Source organism: Artemia sp. Qi Xiang Cuo, chromosome 1 (genome assembly GCF_049724085.1).
Source record: "Artemia sp. Qi Xiang Cuo chromosome 1, ASM4972408v1, whole genome shotgun sequence".
Lineage (NCBI taxonomy): Eukaryota > Metazoa > Arthropoda > Branchiopoda > Anostraca > Artemiidae > Artemia > Artemia sp. Qi Xiang Cuo.
Window position 1 is genome coordinate 39,268,294 of NC_142794.1, and position 15,140 is coordinate 39,283,433.

Consider the following 15,140-nt stretch of genomic DNA (forward strand, 5'->3'; position numbering starts at 1 on the left):
ATTACTCAAAACGGGCGGAGGTTAACATGAGTGGGCTCGGGACCCCTTGTGCCTTCCCAAGCTTGTCAGTTTATCTGGCCTCCCCCAGGCCATTCAGCGTGTCCCCAGATGGCGATAGGGGAACGCTCTACAGATATGTAGGGTACCTCCTCAGGAGGCACGGACCAAGGGGGACCTTGTCCCTGGGGGTCCATAATAGAATCTGGGGCACCCTCGCCTGGGGTCATAAATACAGGCGGAGGAGGAAGAAGGCCCCTCAAATGTACACTCAAAAGGGCCCACTGGTTTGTCCACAAGTCCCATGAGTTGCAAACCTTCCCCCAGTAATGGGTTAAATGGCTTGGTGATGCAGAACACCATCACGGGAGGATCCTCTATAGAAGGACAACTGTGGCAGGGCGTAAGATCCAGATCTATGGACAATGGCCTCTGCAAAAGGCTGCCTCGACCTTTTCAAGGTACCTGCAAGACTGGGGACCTTACGGTCAACTCTATTCCCACTTGAGGAGTGGCGCCCCTCGAGGAAATTATAGCCTAGTAAACGACACAGCATTCGCACGGGCTAATTTATCTATTATGGGTTGCCTCCCTGTAGTAGCATAATATCTGTAGGCATGAATATATAATGAGTCAGAGGTAATAGGCTTGAGACTGTCTGTGCATGATTTTGACTCTTGTTGATAGAAGAGCATCGCCAAGTGCTAAAAACCATGTTGTGACCAAGATGGGCCCAGGATTGCACAAAGCCTCCATTCATGGAGGTCCCAGCGACTTCTTGCTGTCCGGTTCTAAGCCGGCTTAAGCACTTCGGTGTTGACTTGAGAAGATATGTGATCCCCATCCTGCACTGGTATCCGGGATCATTGCTTTTCCTGAGGCCAAAATAACTTCAATGATTTAAAGAACATGAAAATTGGAGCTTGGAATGTTACGACATTAAAAAATGACTACCGTATCGACATTTTGACTGACGAATTCGGACGCTTCGAACTGGACTTATTAGGAGTTTCAGAAACTCATATCCCAGGGGTAGGAAACATGAAAATAGGGGATATAGAATTTATTTACTGAGGCAGGAAGAATGGGGTACATAGACAGGGAGTAGGGCTCATGATGAATAAGGAAGCTGCTAAGTCTTGTTTAGGCTGGGAAGGTATTAATAATAGAATACTAATTGCTCATTTTATGACTAGAAAGTTCAGGGTATCAGTTATAGTAGTATACAACCTTGTGGAACCGACTGACGGAGATACGAGTGACTCAGATGAATTTTACTTACAGTTACAGGAGCAAATAGACAAGGTCCCAGGTAGAAATATTATGTTTTTAGTGGGAGATTTTAACGCCCAGGTTGGTAGAAATAGGGATAAACGGTATCCTAGCCTAGGTAAATTTGGTGTAGGAAAAGAAAACACTAATGGATACAGACTTTTGAAATTTTGTAGGTATAACAATCTAGTTATAATCAATACGGTGTTTGGTCATAAAATAGCTCATAAGTTAACATAGTATTCACGTGATGGTAAGACAGCAAACCTTATTGATTATGTTATAGTAAACCAAAGACTGGCAGGATCAATACAAGATACTAGGGTACATATGAGTGCTGTTATTGATGTTAAAAGTAAAGATCACCATCTAGTAGTGTCAAGGGTTAATTTAAAGCTGAAGTATCGGAAGGGTAACTAACTTCCGGGAAGTTATGATGTTGGTAGACTCCAGGATGATAATTTGAGAGAAACTTTCCAGGAACAGTTAAATACTAAACTTGAGAGTTTGAAATTTGATAATGTTGAAGATGGTTGGAATAATTTTAGAAAAATAATTCGTGAAGTTGCTGAAGGTGTATTAGGGAAGAAAGCTCGAACTGCAGCTAAGAATATTTGTGAAAAAGCTTTATGTTTAATAGAAAGGAGAAAGGACTTGTACAAGAATTATCTGAGTGATAGATCGTATGAAAAGAAAAGAAATGTAAAGAAAGTGGAGAAAGCATTAAAATATGAACTAAAGAGGTGTGAAGTGAAGGCCTTGGATAAAATTGCTGAGGATCTGGAAGATACAGCTAGACGGCATTGTACTGGCACGTTAACAAATTGACAGGGAGTAGTCAATCTAGACTTGTCCCAGTTAAACATAGGAATGGGATCGCAATTAGCGATAAGGAAAAAACTAAAGAGAGATGGGCCGAACATTTTGAGAACTTGCTTAACCGAGCTAGAGTTGCAGGAAAAAATATACAGGAAAATTAAAAAGTTTGTGATGGCTTGGATGTGAAGGAAGATTTGTTTTGTGAGGAGGAATTAGCAACAGTACTAAAAGGATTAAAGAATAAGAAGGCTCTAGGTGCTGATAGGGTGGTAAATGAGTTTCTTAAGTATGGTGGCTCTGAGGTTAGAAATAAGTTACTAAAGATTATGAATATGATTTTTAAAAAGGGGGAAATGCCTAACGATTTTAGGAAAACCTTAATTAAGCCACTTTATAAGAAAGGTGATAAAAGTGAGTGTGGTAATTATCGAGGCATTAGTCTGGTCTGTGTAGGTAGCAAATTACTTAGTAATATGATGCTTTTTAGACTGAGAGATGCCGTAGACAAAGTTTTAAGAGAAGAGCAGTGCGGTCTTAGAAAAGGTAGAGGATGTGTCGACCAAATTTTCACTCTTAGACTAATAATTGAGAACTGCCTTAGTTGTCAAACACCTTTGGTCCTCATTTTTACAGATTATGAGCAAGCGTTCGATTCTGGTGACAGAAGAGAGTTAGTAAAGGTTTTATCCCTGCATGGTATACCAGACAAATACATTAAAGTGATTATTGCTATGTACGAGAATAACACTGCTGCGGTTAAGGTAGGAAATGAGATTTGCAGCTGGTTTTGTAATAAATCAGGAGTTCAGCAGGGTTGTGTTCTATCCCCCTTTACATGGATTATTTTGAAGGACTTTGTTTTAAGGAGCACAGGAAAGGCAATGGGAGAGCACGGAATCAAATGGGGAGGAAAAAGTCTCCTGGACTTGGATTTTGCTGATGATTTAAGCATTCTAGATGAAAGTGTGAGCAAAATGAATGAGGTTTTAGAGTTTTTGCGAGTTCAGGGTGCTAGAAATGGTTTGAAAATTAATGTTAGGAAGACTAAGGCTAGGAATAAGTGAAGATTAAAAGGTGACGTTGGGTAGGCTGATGAAAAGATTGATCAGGTGGGCAGCTTCACTTACCTTGGTAGTATTATTAGTAAAGATGGTGGGAGTAGTGAAGATGTTAAAAATAGAATAGCCAAGGCTCAGGGTGTTTTTTCCCAGTTAAAAAAACTCTGGAAGAATAGGAATATAAGTCTGCAAACCGAGATTGGAATATTAGAATCTAAAGGGATGACAGTGGTTACATATGGCTCCTAAGTATGGGCGCTTCGAAGATCGGATGAAAATTTTCCATATCTATTCCAGGGAAATTGCTTAAAGATTGTTCCGGGTACCCGAATGACTGACCGTATTTCAAACAATAGGCAAAACGAAAAATGTGATTAAATACCGCTCTCTAGGGCTATGATGAAAGAAAGGTTGAGGTGGTTAGGGCACGTTGTGTGGATGAAGGATGACAGATTGCCGAAGATTGTTCTTTTTGGCCAACCATCTTGGGCTAAACGGAAACCAGGTCGTCCCCGTCTGGGGTGGAAGGACGTCATAAAGGAAGATTTAAAGGAAATGGGAACTTTGTGGGCGGGTGTAAAAAGGGAGGCTTTGAATAGATTGGGGTGGAGGAGGAGCGTGCGTTGCTGTATTGGCCTCAGGCGGCTTGGTGCTGCGGTGAGTTGTTAGTAGTAGTAGTAATCTCGTAAGCTACTCAACCAATGACCGCTTTCAAAATGAGAGGGTTTTCTTTGCTCTGTTTTTATTGAGATTAATCAAATTAACCTCGGAATGGGTAAATACGAGTTTCAACACGATTTTTTTCACAGTTTCATGTACCCCTGTCCAGGCCTTAACATTTAGAATAGAAAACAATAAAAAAAAATGTCTTATTGATGGGGAGAGGGGGCAGTTGGATCATAAATAAAATTTAATTGCCTGAGCTTGATCAAAGACGAACCGACCATCCTTTTGTATCCACGCAACCTTACATGGCTTTTGAAAAGATTTCATGATAGCCATTTAACTCAAAAAGGTCGAAAGGAAAAATTATGAACCTTCAGGCTATCTAACCCTTGCAGTTTGAGGAACGAAGGCAACAAACTGTACGAATAGCTCATCCTAAAAAGAAAAAATTTTTGTAAGAAGTGGATGTTCTCCAGCTTACAGAAATTAGAGTCATAAGAAAATTACCAATCTGCGCCTTCAATCTGCGATAGAGTGAATATTGGGGAATTTCTATCGACGGTGGATTTTTTCAGGTTCAGTAATCTCCCAGTTTTGTGCAATGTTTACCTTTTTTTTGTCGACGTTTGTCTGCAACAGCATCGATTTAAGACTTGAACATTCATACAGTTTTTTCCTTATGAATTCCTGAGGCAATCTATCTGGTTGGGTTTGTTTCAGGCTGTAGGCGTTTCAAGACTTGATGAGTTTAACCTAGAATAGCTTTGTAAAATTTGTAGTCAAATTATGTACTTCCTCTAAATTTGTTGCCTTTTTATACTATATATTTTTATACTATTTATTGATTTAATTAAAACGCCTATTTTTATTTCCCTCGGTAATATGAAGGTACCTTTTTAGTTTCCAAGAGAATGCTCAGTCCATGAACTGAGCCACAATGTTTTACAATGTTTCTCGTTTGTCTTTTTGGAGGGCGATCTCAAACTAGTAAGCCTTTTATATGAGCGTTTGTGCTTTTATCCCATCCCTTGTCGAGGTAATTTAACTGAAGTATTATTTGGGCTATTTTTCAGTGTCCCAAACCTGTCATAGCTGCAGTGCACTCAGCTTGCATAGGAGGTGGCGTTGACTTAATTACTGCTGCTGATATTAGACTCTGTACCAAGGATGCATATTTCTGTGTCAAAGAAGTAGACATTGGTAAGAATGTTTTCGTCCTGATTTTTTTGTCCATTTTTGTCCTGATTTGTCCTTACTTGATGTCCTGATGGTTTTTTGTCCTGATTTTTTCTTTATTCATAAAGAAAAATCTCAAAACCATGAAACGGAATGTAAAACATAACTCCGTATCACGAAATAAAGCACAAAAACGGAACAGCGATACAATGCTTCAAAAATTTATACAATTTTAAGGAAGGTAAAATTAAAAACCTTAGTGCCAGCATTGGTAATATCATTGGGCTTGGAATGAAAAGCTATACTTCCAAGGGGAAGGGGGCCAAATTATGTAATAACTCAATTAAAAAACAGATACTTCATATACATTTTAACAGGAAAGTGAATACGCTACATCTTATTGAAATCAAGGTCATACAAGGAGTTTAGTCTGCGTTAATAACGTTTTGCAAAGTAGGAGCCGACGCCGCGGGTGCTAGATTTCCTACCCAGCTTTGGTAAATAATGCAGACACTCTGCTTTCGTGAAAAAACGCGCTTGTTTTCAGCGGTACTTGTGTCTCAAGTACAGAATGAACATTATAAGACACAGTTATGGTAAATAATAGCTCCAAGTTCAAAAATAGATACTGCGATAGTCCTAACTGCCACAGCTGTTTGATCAGCTGTTTTATTTCAAACAAATTGATGGTCCTATGTCAATTCTAAATTCTTGGTCAACCTTCTTAAGACCATAGGCGGGTGTGCCTTGTTTACCTCTCATTCCAGGCAATCTAACGGTCCTATGTCAATTTTTAATTTTTTGATCAACATGCCTGAGACTCTAGGCAGGCGTGCCTTTCCTAAAACTAACAATCAAGTGTGCGTCCAATAAGAGTCATACTTACTCTCACCATTTACCCGTGCCGCAGCCATTTAAACATTTGCCTCGCAATTGCTTGGACTATCTGTCTTGGCTTTTCTCTTTCTACAATTAGCCATGTCTTGATGCAACCTACTGCAAAATACTTGATAACTTCAATTGCATCTCAATTACTTGGACTATTTGTCCAAGTAATTGAAGTTATCAAATTGAAGTTGAATTGAAGCTATCAAATATTTTGCAGTAGACTGCATCAAGACATGGCTAATAGTAGAAAGAAAAAAGCCAAGATAGATAGTCCAAGTAATTGAGAGGCAAATGTTTAAATGGCTGCGGCACTGGTAAATGGCGGGAGTAAGTATGACTCTCTTATTGGACGCATACTTGTTTGTTAGTTTATGGGAAGGCACGCCTGCCTAGAGTCTCAGGCATGTTGACCAAGAATTTAAAATTGACATGGGACCGTTAGATTGCCTGGAATGAGAGGCAAACAAGTATGTGAGAGCAAGGATAGTATGTTCAGTATTGTGTCCAGGCCTGAAACCAAATTGGGAATCTGTAAAGAAATTAGATGATTTGAGAAAATCTTAAAACCTCTTATGATTCATATAATGTTTATATCATAAAACATATATTGTTTTTTCAAATATTTTATAAGAAACTGAAAAATAGAAATAGGGTGGTAAATGTATGGGTTTTCAAGAGAGTCACCTCTGTCAAGTGGAATTATCCTCGCTTATTTAAAAGCAGAAGGAAAAACTCGAGTTTTAAATTAAAGATTCATTATATGCTCTAATGGTAAAATTACTGCAGACAAAATTTCTCTAAAAACTATAGAATTATACCCATCTTTTCCCGCTGAATTTAGATTACAGACTATTTTTACTATTTCAAGTTGAGATTTAAGCCCAAGAAAAATCGAGTTACTTCGAGGAGATAGAAATCACGAAAAAATGTTTATTACTGCTTGAATTAAACTGGTTCATTACTGATGATGAAATTTTCTCTCCTATAGTAGCAAAAAAAAATTTCATAATATCAGCCACTTCCTCAGATTAATTAGTAGTCAATCCACCCTCCGAACTAATAACTTCCGGAAACTTAGAATTTTTATTCTTTTTTTATAAAAGAATTAACTAAAGACCACGTTTTACGTTGGCAGTTTTGAGCTTCTTCAAAATAATGTCTATAATACCGTTTTTCGACAGTCTTATAAGTATCGTTAATTTATTTTTAAAAACCTAAAAATTTTTAAGCTTATCATCAGTTTAATATTATAAGGCCATTCCTTATTTCTTATTAACAGCCATAAAATAGGATTTTAGGGAACGTTTTGGGATTAGGTGAACAATAAACGTGACAAAAATTTCGTCAATGACATAGAAATAAAAAATAATACTTTTTCCCCTTTTTCACATCGTTGGTCTATTTTCTATTGTTTTCGCTGTTTTAATCTATTTTTATCCATATTTTTTATTTATGTCTAGTTGTCGTTAAATTTTGACGATAGGCCCTTCTCTCATTACAGATAATTTAACTTGAAAAAAGTATTTGATAGTTTTTCTTTGCAAAAATTAACATCATTTGAAGCATTGGGTTATTCTTTATTTTAAATCGCTAATGCTACAGAGAACTGTGTTTTTGGCAGTTTTTCATTTGCGTTGCAAATAATTGCAAATAACATAACTAAACTATCACCTGTACTTTTAGGAAAAGTAAATGGAACTGTCTTTTACAATCCTATTCCTGGGGTATTTCGCATTCCCAATTCAGCTTCAAATGGTCCTTAGTTTACAGTTTTTTTTTTTCGAAACACGTTTTTAAATTTTAAGCTTTTATGGATTATATATTTTTCTTTTCTTGATTGTCCCAAAGCCATCATTTAGACACAGGACCGCAAATGGGAGGAGAGCAATTGCTCCTTAGATTCCCCCTCCCCCCTGTATTTCAATAAACACCTTTCTTTGTCTGTTTTACTTTTTTAAATGGAAAAACATAATTGCCCATCCCTGGATTTTTAAAAACACCATTTTTATATCTTCATTGTAAAAATTGAAAGAATGGCTCCCCCTTACCTCCCATACACTTTGGTGAATTGGTTTCCTTGTTCGAATAAGAGGAGCCTTTTAATTTTATTTTATTCCTTTTTAAATCTATTGTTGCCACCAGCCGAAGAAGAAGAATAAAAATGTTCGTAACTCCCTTAATTAAAGCTTCTTATTTATAGAAAATAGTTTAACCATTCTTATTTCTGTTCCTGTTTCTAAACAATGTTGGGACATATTACGCGTCATAGTTTTGTTAAGAGTGTTGTAACGTATCGTAGTCTTTTTCTGACTTTTATCGATAAATATATTTTTTATATGTTGCCTTATTTGCTTCATCAGACGTACTACAGCTTGTGTTTGATTTAAACGGATCTACATTAATTTTCACATGCCATAAGAAGAATATAAATATGTCTTAGCGCTATTGAACCGCACCATATAAGGCTGTTCTTCCTCGATTGGTCCAATTCCAAAGGTGACCCTAGCGTAGCTCTTGGGGATACCCATTTTCATATCTAAGTAATCATAAAATACCTTTTTTTGTCCTGAGCAAAAATTCGATTATATGAGCCACTTGCACAGAGACAGAGAAATTTCAACTGCCATAGGTTGAAGGTGGAGACACAATGCATATTGTTTTCAAACTTTTGTTTTTTAGTTTTACTACTATTGATAGGGTCGTTCTTTATTTTCTGATAGCTATTTTGAATTATTTTATTAAAAATACGTCTTGCATATAATTTTGTTTATTTAGTTTTGTTTGTTAATAGTAATTCAGTCTTTGTATGGTTCTTGGTTTGTCACTAATCTTATTAGAAATGTGTACATGATTTATATCTTTTACTGAAAGAGAGATTTATAGAGAGAGAACAAAAACGCACCGAATTATTATTTATGCATCAGCGTTCTATATATTGTATCGATTTAATCATGATTTCGGCTCTTCTTTTGTCTATATTTTACTTCTAATGGTCTCGGCACCATGTTTTTATAAAGATGAATACCCATATCCGTCAGCTTGGCTTAGAATAGAAATTGCAAAGGAAGACGGTATGGTCGAAAAGAAAGCAGTAAAAGTAGGCCTAGCACATACTCTTGCAGTATATGTTTTCGTAGGGGGAGACTTCGGAGATATGCCAGGAATCTCCTATCGCTAGAGGTGACTTCTATGACAATGTGGATGGGCGTGGTGAACCGCTGGAGAATAGATACGTTTAAGCGGAGCCCACCCGTCTTAAGTGATGAAGCACATGTGGCTTCGGTGACAAGAGGATAAGTGTAGAAACCCGTAGGTGAGACAAGAAGATGGGGGAGGTGAACGTAGCTTGTCTAGAAATAAAGCCCTTTACATACCGATTTGGTGTGTAGATAATTCTGCAAAGCAGGGTTTTCCTTGCCACCTTATAACCAAAAATGATATAACTAGAACCGTGTAATTGCCAAGATGAGGTGGCAATAATTTTACGCCAAAACGAGGCACCTAGGGCGGTCAGAAAAGGTTGAGAAGAAGTGAATAGTACGTGCTTTCCCTCGAAAAATTTGAGAGAACAAAGTTGAATATGAGAATGAAATGGGATAAGAAATGAACCGCGGGAATCAAGTTCCCAATTGGTTTTCTGGTGAAATTGAGGTAAAGTAGAAAAGACATAAAAAAAAATGCAAAAAAGAGATTATAGTATGAAAATTCAGACTAAAAAGACAGAAATGAGCATTTGATCCCTAGTAACAATTCAATAAAAACAAACAAACAAGTTTTTCAACTGAAAGTAAGGAGCAATATTTAAATTAAGGATAATATTTAAGTAAGGAGCAATATTACGTATATGAGGGGGGGGGGGGGTCATCCCCTCCTCAATACCTTGCTCTTTACGGTAAAGTTCGAATTTTGTCCTAATTCTTTAAGAATGACTCCTGAATCACAAAGGCGGTTTAATTAGAATTAAAAGTTCTTTGAAAAATACTAAAAAAAACTTTAGCGTAAAGAACGAGGTACTGACGAGGAGGCGACCCTCCTCATATACATAATAATTTCTGTTCGTTCTAAGTTCTAATGTTGCTCCTTACTTTCAGTTGAAAAACTTGTTTATTTTTATTTAATCTCTTATCATTTTTTTTTAAATAATGGTGGAAAATCAGTCTCTCCCTCCATGGAAAATAGCGAAAAATTCCTCCATGGAAAGATCCTCCCACGCCCCCCCCCCCTTCACCTCACAAATACCCCCTGGAAACGTTTTTATACTTCCCAATAACCAATACTAAATATAAACAATAGGCAAAATTGATGACTTGCATTACTTCCCCCAGAGATTGTGAGGGGTTAAGTCATCCTCAAATACATAATTATTATATTTTTCGTCTGTGCTGAAAAAAATGGCTATCTAAAAATTTTGATGGGGTGACTTTGGGAAAATTTTTTGGTTCTTAAAAATGGCACTAGAAGTTTCTATTTCCGATCAAACGAGCCCTCTCCCGATCTTCTACGATTACTTGTTCGATACGATCACCCCTGAAAAAAAAATAATAAACACGCATCCGTGATTTCTCTTCTGGCAAAAAAACTAAATTTCAAGTTGTTGTGGATACGAGTTTGAACCTCTACAGGAGGGTTCTCTGGTGTTCTGAATCTGATGGTGTAATTTTCATTAAGATTACTTGATGTTTTGGGGGTGTTCACTCTTTTTCAAAAATAGGGCAAATTTTCTCAGGCTCGTAACTTTCCATGGGTACCATTAAATTTGATGAATTTTGCATATTTTGAATAAGCATCAAAATTTGATTCTTTTTATATATCTATTGTTATCAAGACTATGTTTGTTAGAGTTTCGGTTACTACTGAGCCACATCGCTCCTTACTCGCTGTTTGCTACCACGAACTGTTTGATGACACCTGTTTTTACCTGGTATGAAACTAAGGAAAAGCAACAGTAGAGAGGGGGGTGCTACTCCGACGGGGACTCCTTATATGGGCATAGAGTCCCTAGGGGAAATGGATTTCTGAGAAATTGATTGCGTAATCAAAGTGTGTCAATGACCTAAATTTCCAAAAGGTGTTTTGGCACGCTCGAGGCGAATGTTATGATCCAGGAAAGAGTATTTGTTGTTGTTGTTTTTGGCCAAGTGCCCGCTAGGGGAGAATGTCAAGGTCGATGTTCTTGTTGTTGTTGTTTTGGCCATGTGCATAGAGTCATTAGGGAGAACACGTGGCTAATTAAAACGATTGGGAATTTGGAACACCTGTGCTGTCACTCATTGATCAAATTGTTTCCGGACAAAGTTTAATAATGTCTGACAGGTACTGTCAATCATTAATCAAATTGTTTCCAGGCGAAGTTTAATAATGTCTGACAGATGATGTCGTGATTGATTGATTGACATGAAAGGGGAATTAATTTGTTGTTTCTAAAGAGAACTGTCTCCGAGCGAATGTTTTGATCTTAGCGATGAAGTGATTAGCGCGCGAAAGGGTTTCTTTGTAATTTCAAATGTGTCAGCGCAGAGAAACCAAACCAAAAGAACACGCTGAAATTACGTTTAAGGATTATTTGGGTGAAACCATTTTAGCTATTTTATGGAATTATTTCGGCGAAACAGTTAGAGACATTTTAAAAGATGACTTTAGAAGAGGATTTGAGTGCGAAACTCTGTGGTCTTTATAATACACAATTTGTATTTTAACAGTGTCGTGAGGTCCCCTTACCCCAACCCCAAAGGGTTCCGATCCCCCAACCCCAACCCCAAAGGGTTACAATACCCCCACCCCTACCCTGAAGGAAGCCCCTGGTCCTCAAAGGTCCCCCAAGCTCCCAAAGGGCCCCCAGACCCCCAAAGGCCCTCCCCAGACCCCAAAGGCCCTCCCCCGGTCCCCAAAGGCCCACCGGGCTCCCAAAAGACCACCAGGCTCCCAAAAGGGCTCCCGGACCCCAAAGCGGCCCCCAGACCCCCAAAGGCCCTCCCCAGACCCCCAAAGGCCCTCCCCCGGTCCCCAAAGGCCCACCGGGCTCCCAAAAGACCACCAGGCCCCCAAAAGGGCTCCCGGACCCCAAAGACCCTCCCCTGGTCCCCAAAGGTCCACCGGGCTCTCAAAAGACCAACCCCCAGACCCCCAAAGGACCCCCCGGGCCCCAAAGGACCCCTCCCCCCTTGACCCCCAAAGGGCCCCGCCCCTCCCTCTCCCTCCCTCTCCTCCCCCTTCATCACCGCCCCCTCCCCCTCCCCTCCTCCTCCCCTTCCCCATTTTTTAATATTTTTTTTGTGCATTGAGACAGAAGGACCCCCTCCCCCCGGCCCCCCCCCCCCCCAAAGGACCCCCGGCGCCCCAAAGGCCTGATTTTTCAAAGTTCATTTTGAATTTCTTTCGTTGAAAAGCAAGAGTTGGAATATTTCAGTAGTGTTTGGTTGTGGTTTACCATGTCAAAGTTACATTATCTTGATTTTTTAAAGTTCATTTTGAATTTCATTCTTTGAAATGCCAGAGTTTGAATATTTAAGTAGTGTTTTGTAGTGGTTTACCATGTCACAGTTACATTCTCTTGATTTTTCAAATTTCATTTTGAATTTCTTTCATTGAAATGCAAGAGTTGGATTATTTCAGTTGTGTTTTGTCATGGTTTACCATGTCAAAATTACATTCTCTTGATTTTTTAAAGTTCATTTTGAATTTCTTTCGTCGAAATGCAAGAATTGGAATATTTGAGTAGTGTTTTGTTGTGGTTTATCTTGTCACAGTTACATTTTATTGATTTTTCAAAGTTCATTTGTATTTTTTATTGAAATGCAAGAGTTGGAATATTTCAGTAGTTTTTTGTTGTGGTTTACCTTGCCACAGTTACATTCTCTTGATTTTTGAAAGATCATTTGGATTTATTTCGTTTGAAATACAAGAGTTGGAATATTTCAGTAGTAGTTTGTTGTGGTTTACAGTGTCACAGTTACATTCTCTTGATTTTTCAACGTTTATTTTGAATTTCTTTCGTTGAAATGCAAGAGTTGTAATATTTCAGTAGTGTTTTCTCGTAGTTTACCTTGTCACAGTTACATTCTCTTAATTTTTCAAAGATCATTTGAATTTCTTCCGTTGAAATGCAAGAGTTGGAATATTTCAGTAGTGTTTTGATGTGATTTACTATATCACATTTACATTCTCTTGATTTTTCAAAGTTCATTTTGAATTTCTTTCGTGGAAATGCAAGAGTTGGAATATTTCAGTAGTATTTTGTCGTGGTTTACCTTGTCACAGTTACATTCTCTTGATTTTTCAAAGTTCATTTTGAATTTATTTCATTTAAATGCAAGAGTGGGATTATTTCAGTAGTGTTTTGTCGTGGTTTACCTTGTCACAGCTACAGTCCCTTGATTTTTCAAAGTTCATTTTCGATTTCCTTCGTTGAAATGCAAGAGTTGGAATATTGCAGTAGTGTTTTGCCATGGTTTACCTTATCACAGTTACATTTTCTGGATTTTTCAAAGCTCATTTTGAATTTCTTATGTTGAAAAGTAAGAGTTGGAATATTTCTGTGGTGTTTTTTTGTGGTTTACCTTGTCACAGTTACATCTCTTTATTTTTAAAACTTAGTTTTGAGTGTCTTTAATTGAAAAGCAAGAGTTGAAATATTTCAGTAGTTTTTTGATGTTGTTTACCTTGTCACAGTTACATTATCTTGATTTTTCAAAGTCTATTTTGGGTATCTTCCGTTGAAATCAAAGAGTTGGATTATTTCAGTATGGTTTTGTCATGGTTTACTTTGTCACATTTACATTTTCTTGATTTTTCAAAGTTCATGTTGAATTTCTTTCGTTGAAATGCAAGAGTTGGAATATTTCAGTAGTGTTTTGTCGTGGTTTACCTTTTCACAGTTACATTTTCTTGATTTTTCAAAGTTCATTTTGGTTTTCTTTCATTGAAATGCAAGAGTTGGAATATTTCAGTAGTGTTTTGTCGTGGTTTACTTTGTCACTGTTACATTCTCTTGATTTTTCAAAGTTCATTTTGGATTTATTTCGTTGAAATGCAAGAGTTGGAGTATTTCAGTAGTGTTTTGTCGTGGTTTACCTTGTCAGAGTTACAATCTCCTGATTTTTCGAAGTTCATTTTGAATTTCTTTCATTGAAATGCAAGAGTTGGAATATTTCAGTAGCGTTTTGTCGTGGTTTACCATGTCACAGTTACATTCCCATGATTTTTCAAAGTTCATTTTCAATTTCCTTCGTTGAAATGCAAGAGTTGGAATATTGCAGTAGTGTTTTGGGTTGGTTTACCTTATCACAGTTATATTCTCTTAATTTTTCAAAATTCATTTTGAATTTCTATCGTTGAAATGCCACAGTTGGAATATTTAAGTAGTGTTTTGTTGTTGGTTTACCTTGTCACAGTTACATTCTCTTGATTTTTCAAAGTTCATTTTGAATTTCTTTCATTGAAATGCAAGAGTTGGAATATTTCACTACTGTTTTTTCCTGGTTTAACTTGTCGCAGTTACATTCTCTTGATTTTTCAAAGATCAGTTTGTATTTCTTTCATTGAAATGCAAGAGTTGGAATATTTCAATAGTGTGTCGTCTTAGTGTTACTTGTCAAAGTTGCATTCTCTTTATTTTTCAAAGTTTATTTTGTATTTATATCGTTGAAATGCAAGAGTTGAATTATTTCAGTAGTGTTTTGTCATGGTTTACCTTGTCACAGTTACATCCTCTTAATTTTTCAAAATTCATTTTGAATTTCTACCGTTAAAATGCAAGAGCTGGAATATTTCAGTAGTGTTTTGTTGTGGTTTACCTTTTCACAGTTACATTTTCTTGATTTTTAAAAGTTCATTTTGAATTTATTTGATTGAAATTACAGAGTTAGAATATTTAAGTATTGTTTTGTCGTGGTTTACATCGTTATAGTTACATTTTAATGATTTTTAAAAGTTCATTTTGAATCTCTTTCGTTGAAATGCAAGAGTTGGAATATTTCACTAGTGTTTTGTTGTGGTTTACCTTGTGACAGTTACATTTTCTTGATTTTTAAAAGATCATTTCGGTTTTCTTTCGTTGAAATGCAAGAGTTGGAATATTTCAGTAGTGTTTTGTCATGGTTTACCTTGTCACAGTTACAATCCCTTGATTTTTGAAAGTTTATTTGGACTTCATTCCTTGAAATGCAACAGTTGGAATATTTCAGTAGCGTTTTGTCGTGGTTTACCATGTCAAAGTTACATTATCTTGATTTTTCAAAGTTCATTTTGGATTTCTTTCGTTGAAAT

At 37.1% G+C, this 15,140-nt stretch overlaps 1 protein-coding gene across 1 annotated transcript in view; it reads left to right on the top strand.

Moving 5' to 3' along the window:
* LOC148956296 (delta(3,5)-Delta(2,4)-dienoyl-CoA isomerase, mitochondrial) overlaps positions 1-15,140 on the top strand; it is a 57,775-nt gene that overhangs the window by 25,635 nt on the left and 17,000 nt on the right. Inside the window, exon 4 of the mRNA XM_089102942.1 lies at positions 4,886-5,012. Within this exon, the coding sequence (XP_088959068.1) occupies positions 4,886-5,012 (127 nt within the window). The remainder of the gene's footprint in view (positions 1-4,885; positions 5,013-15,140) is intronic.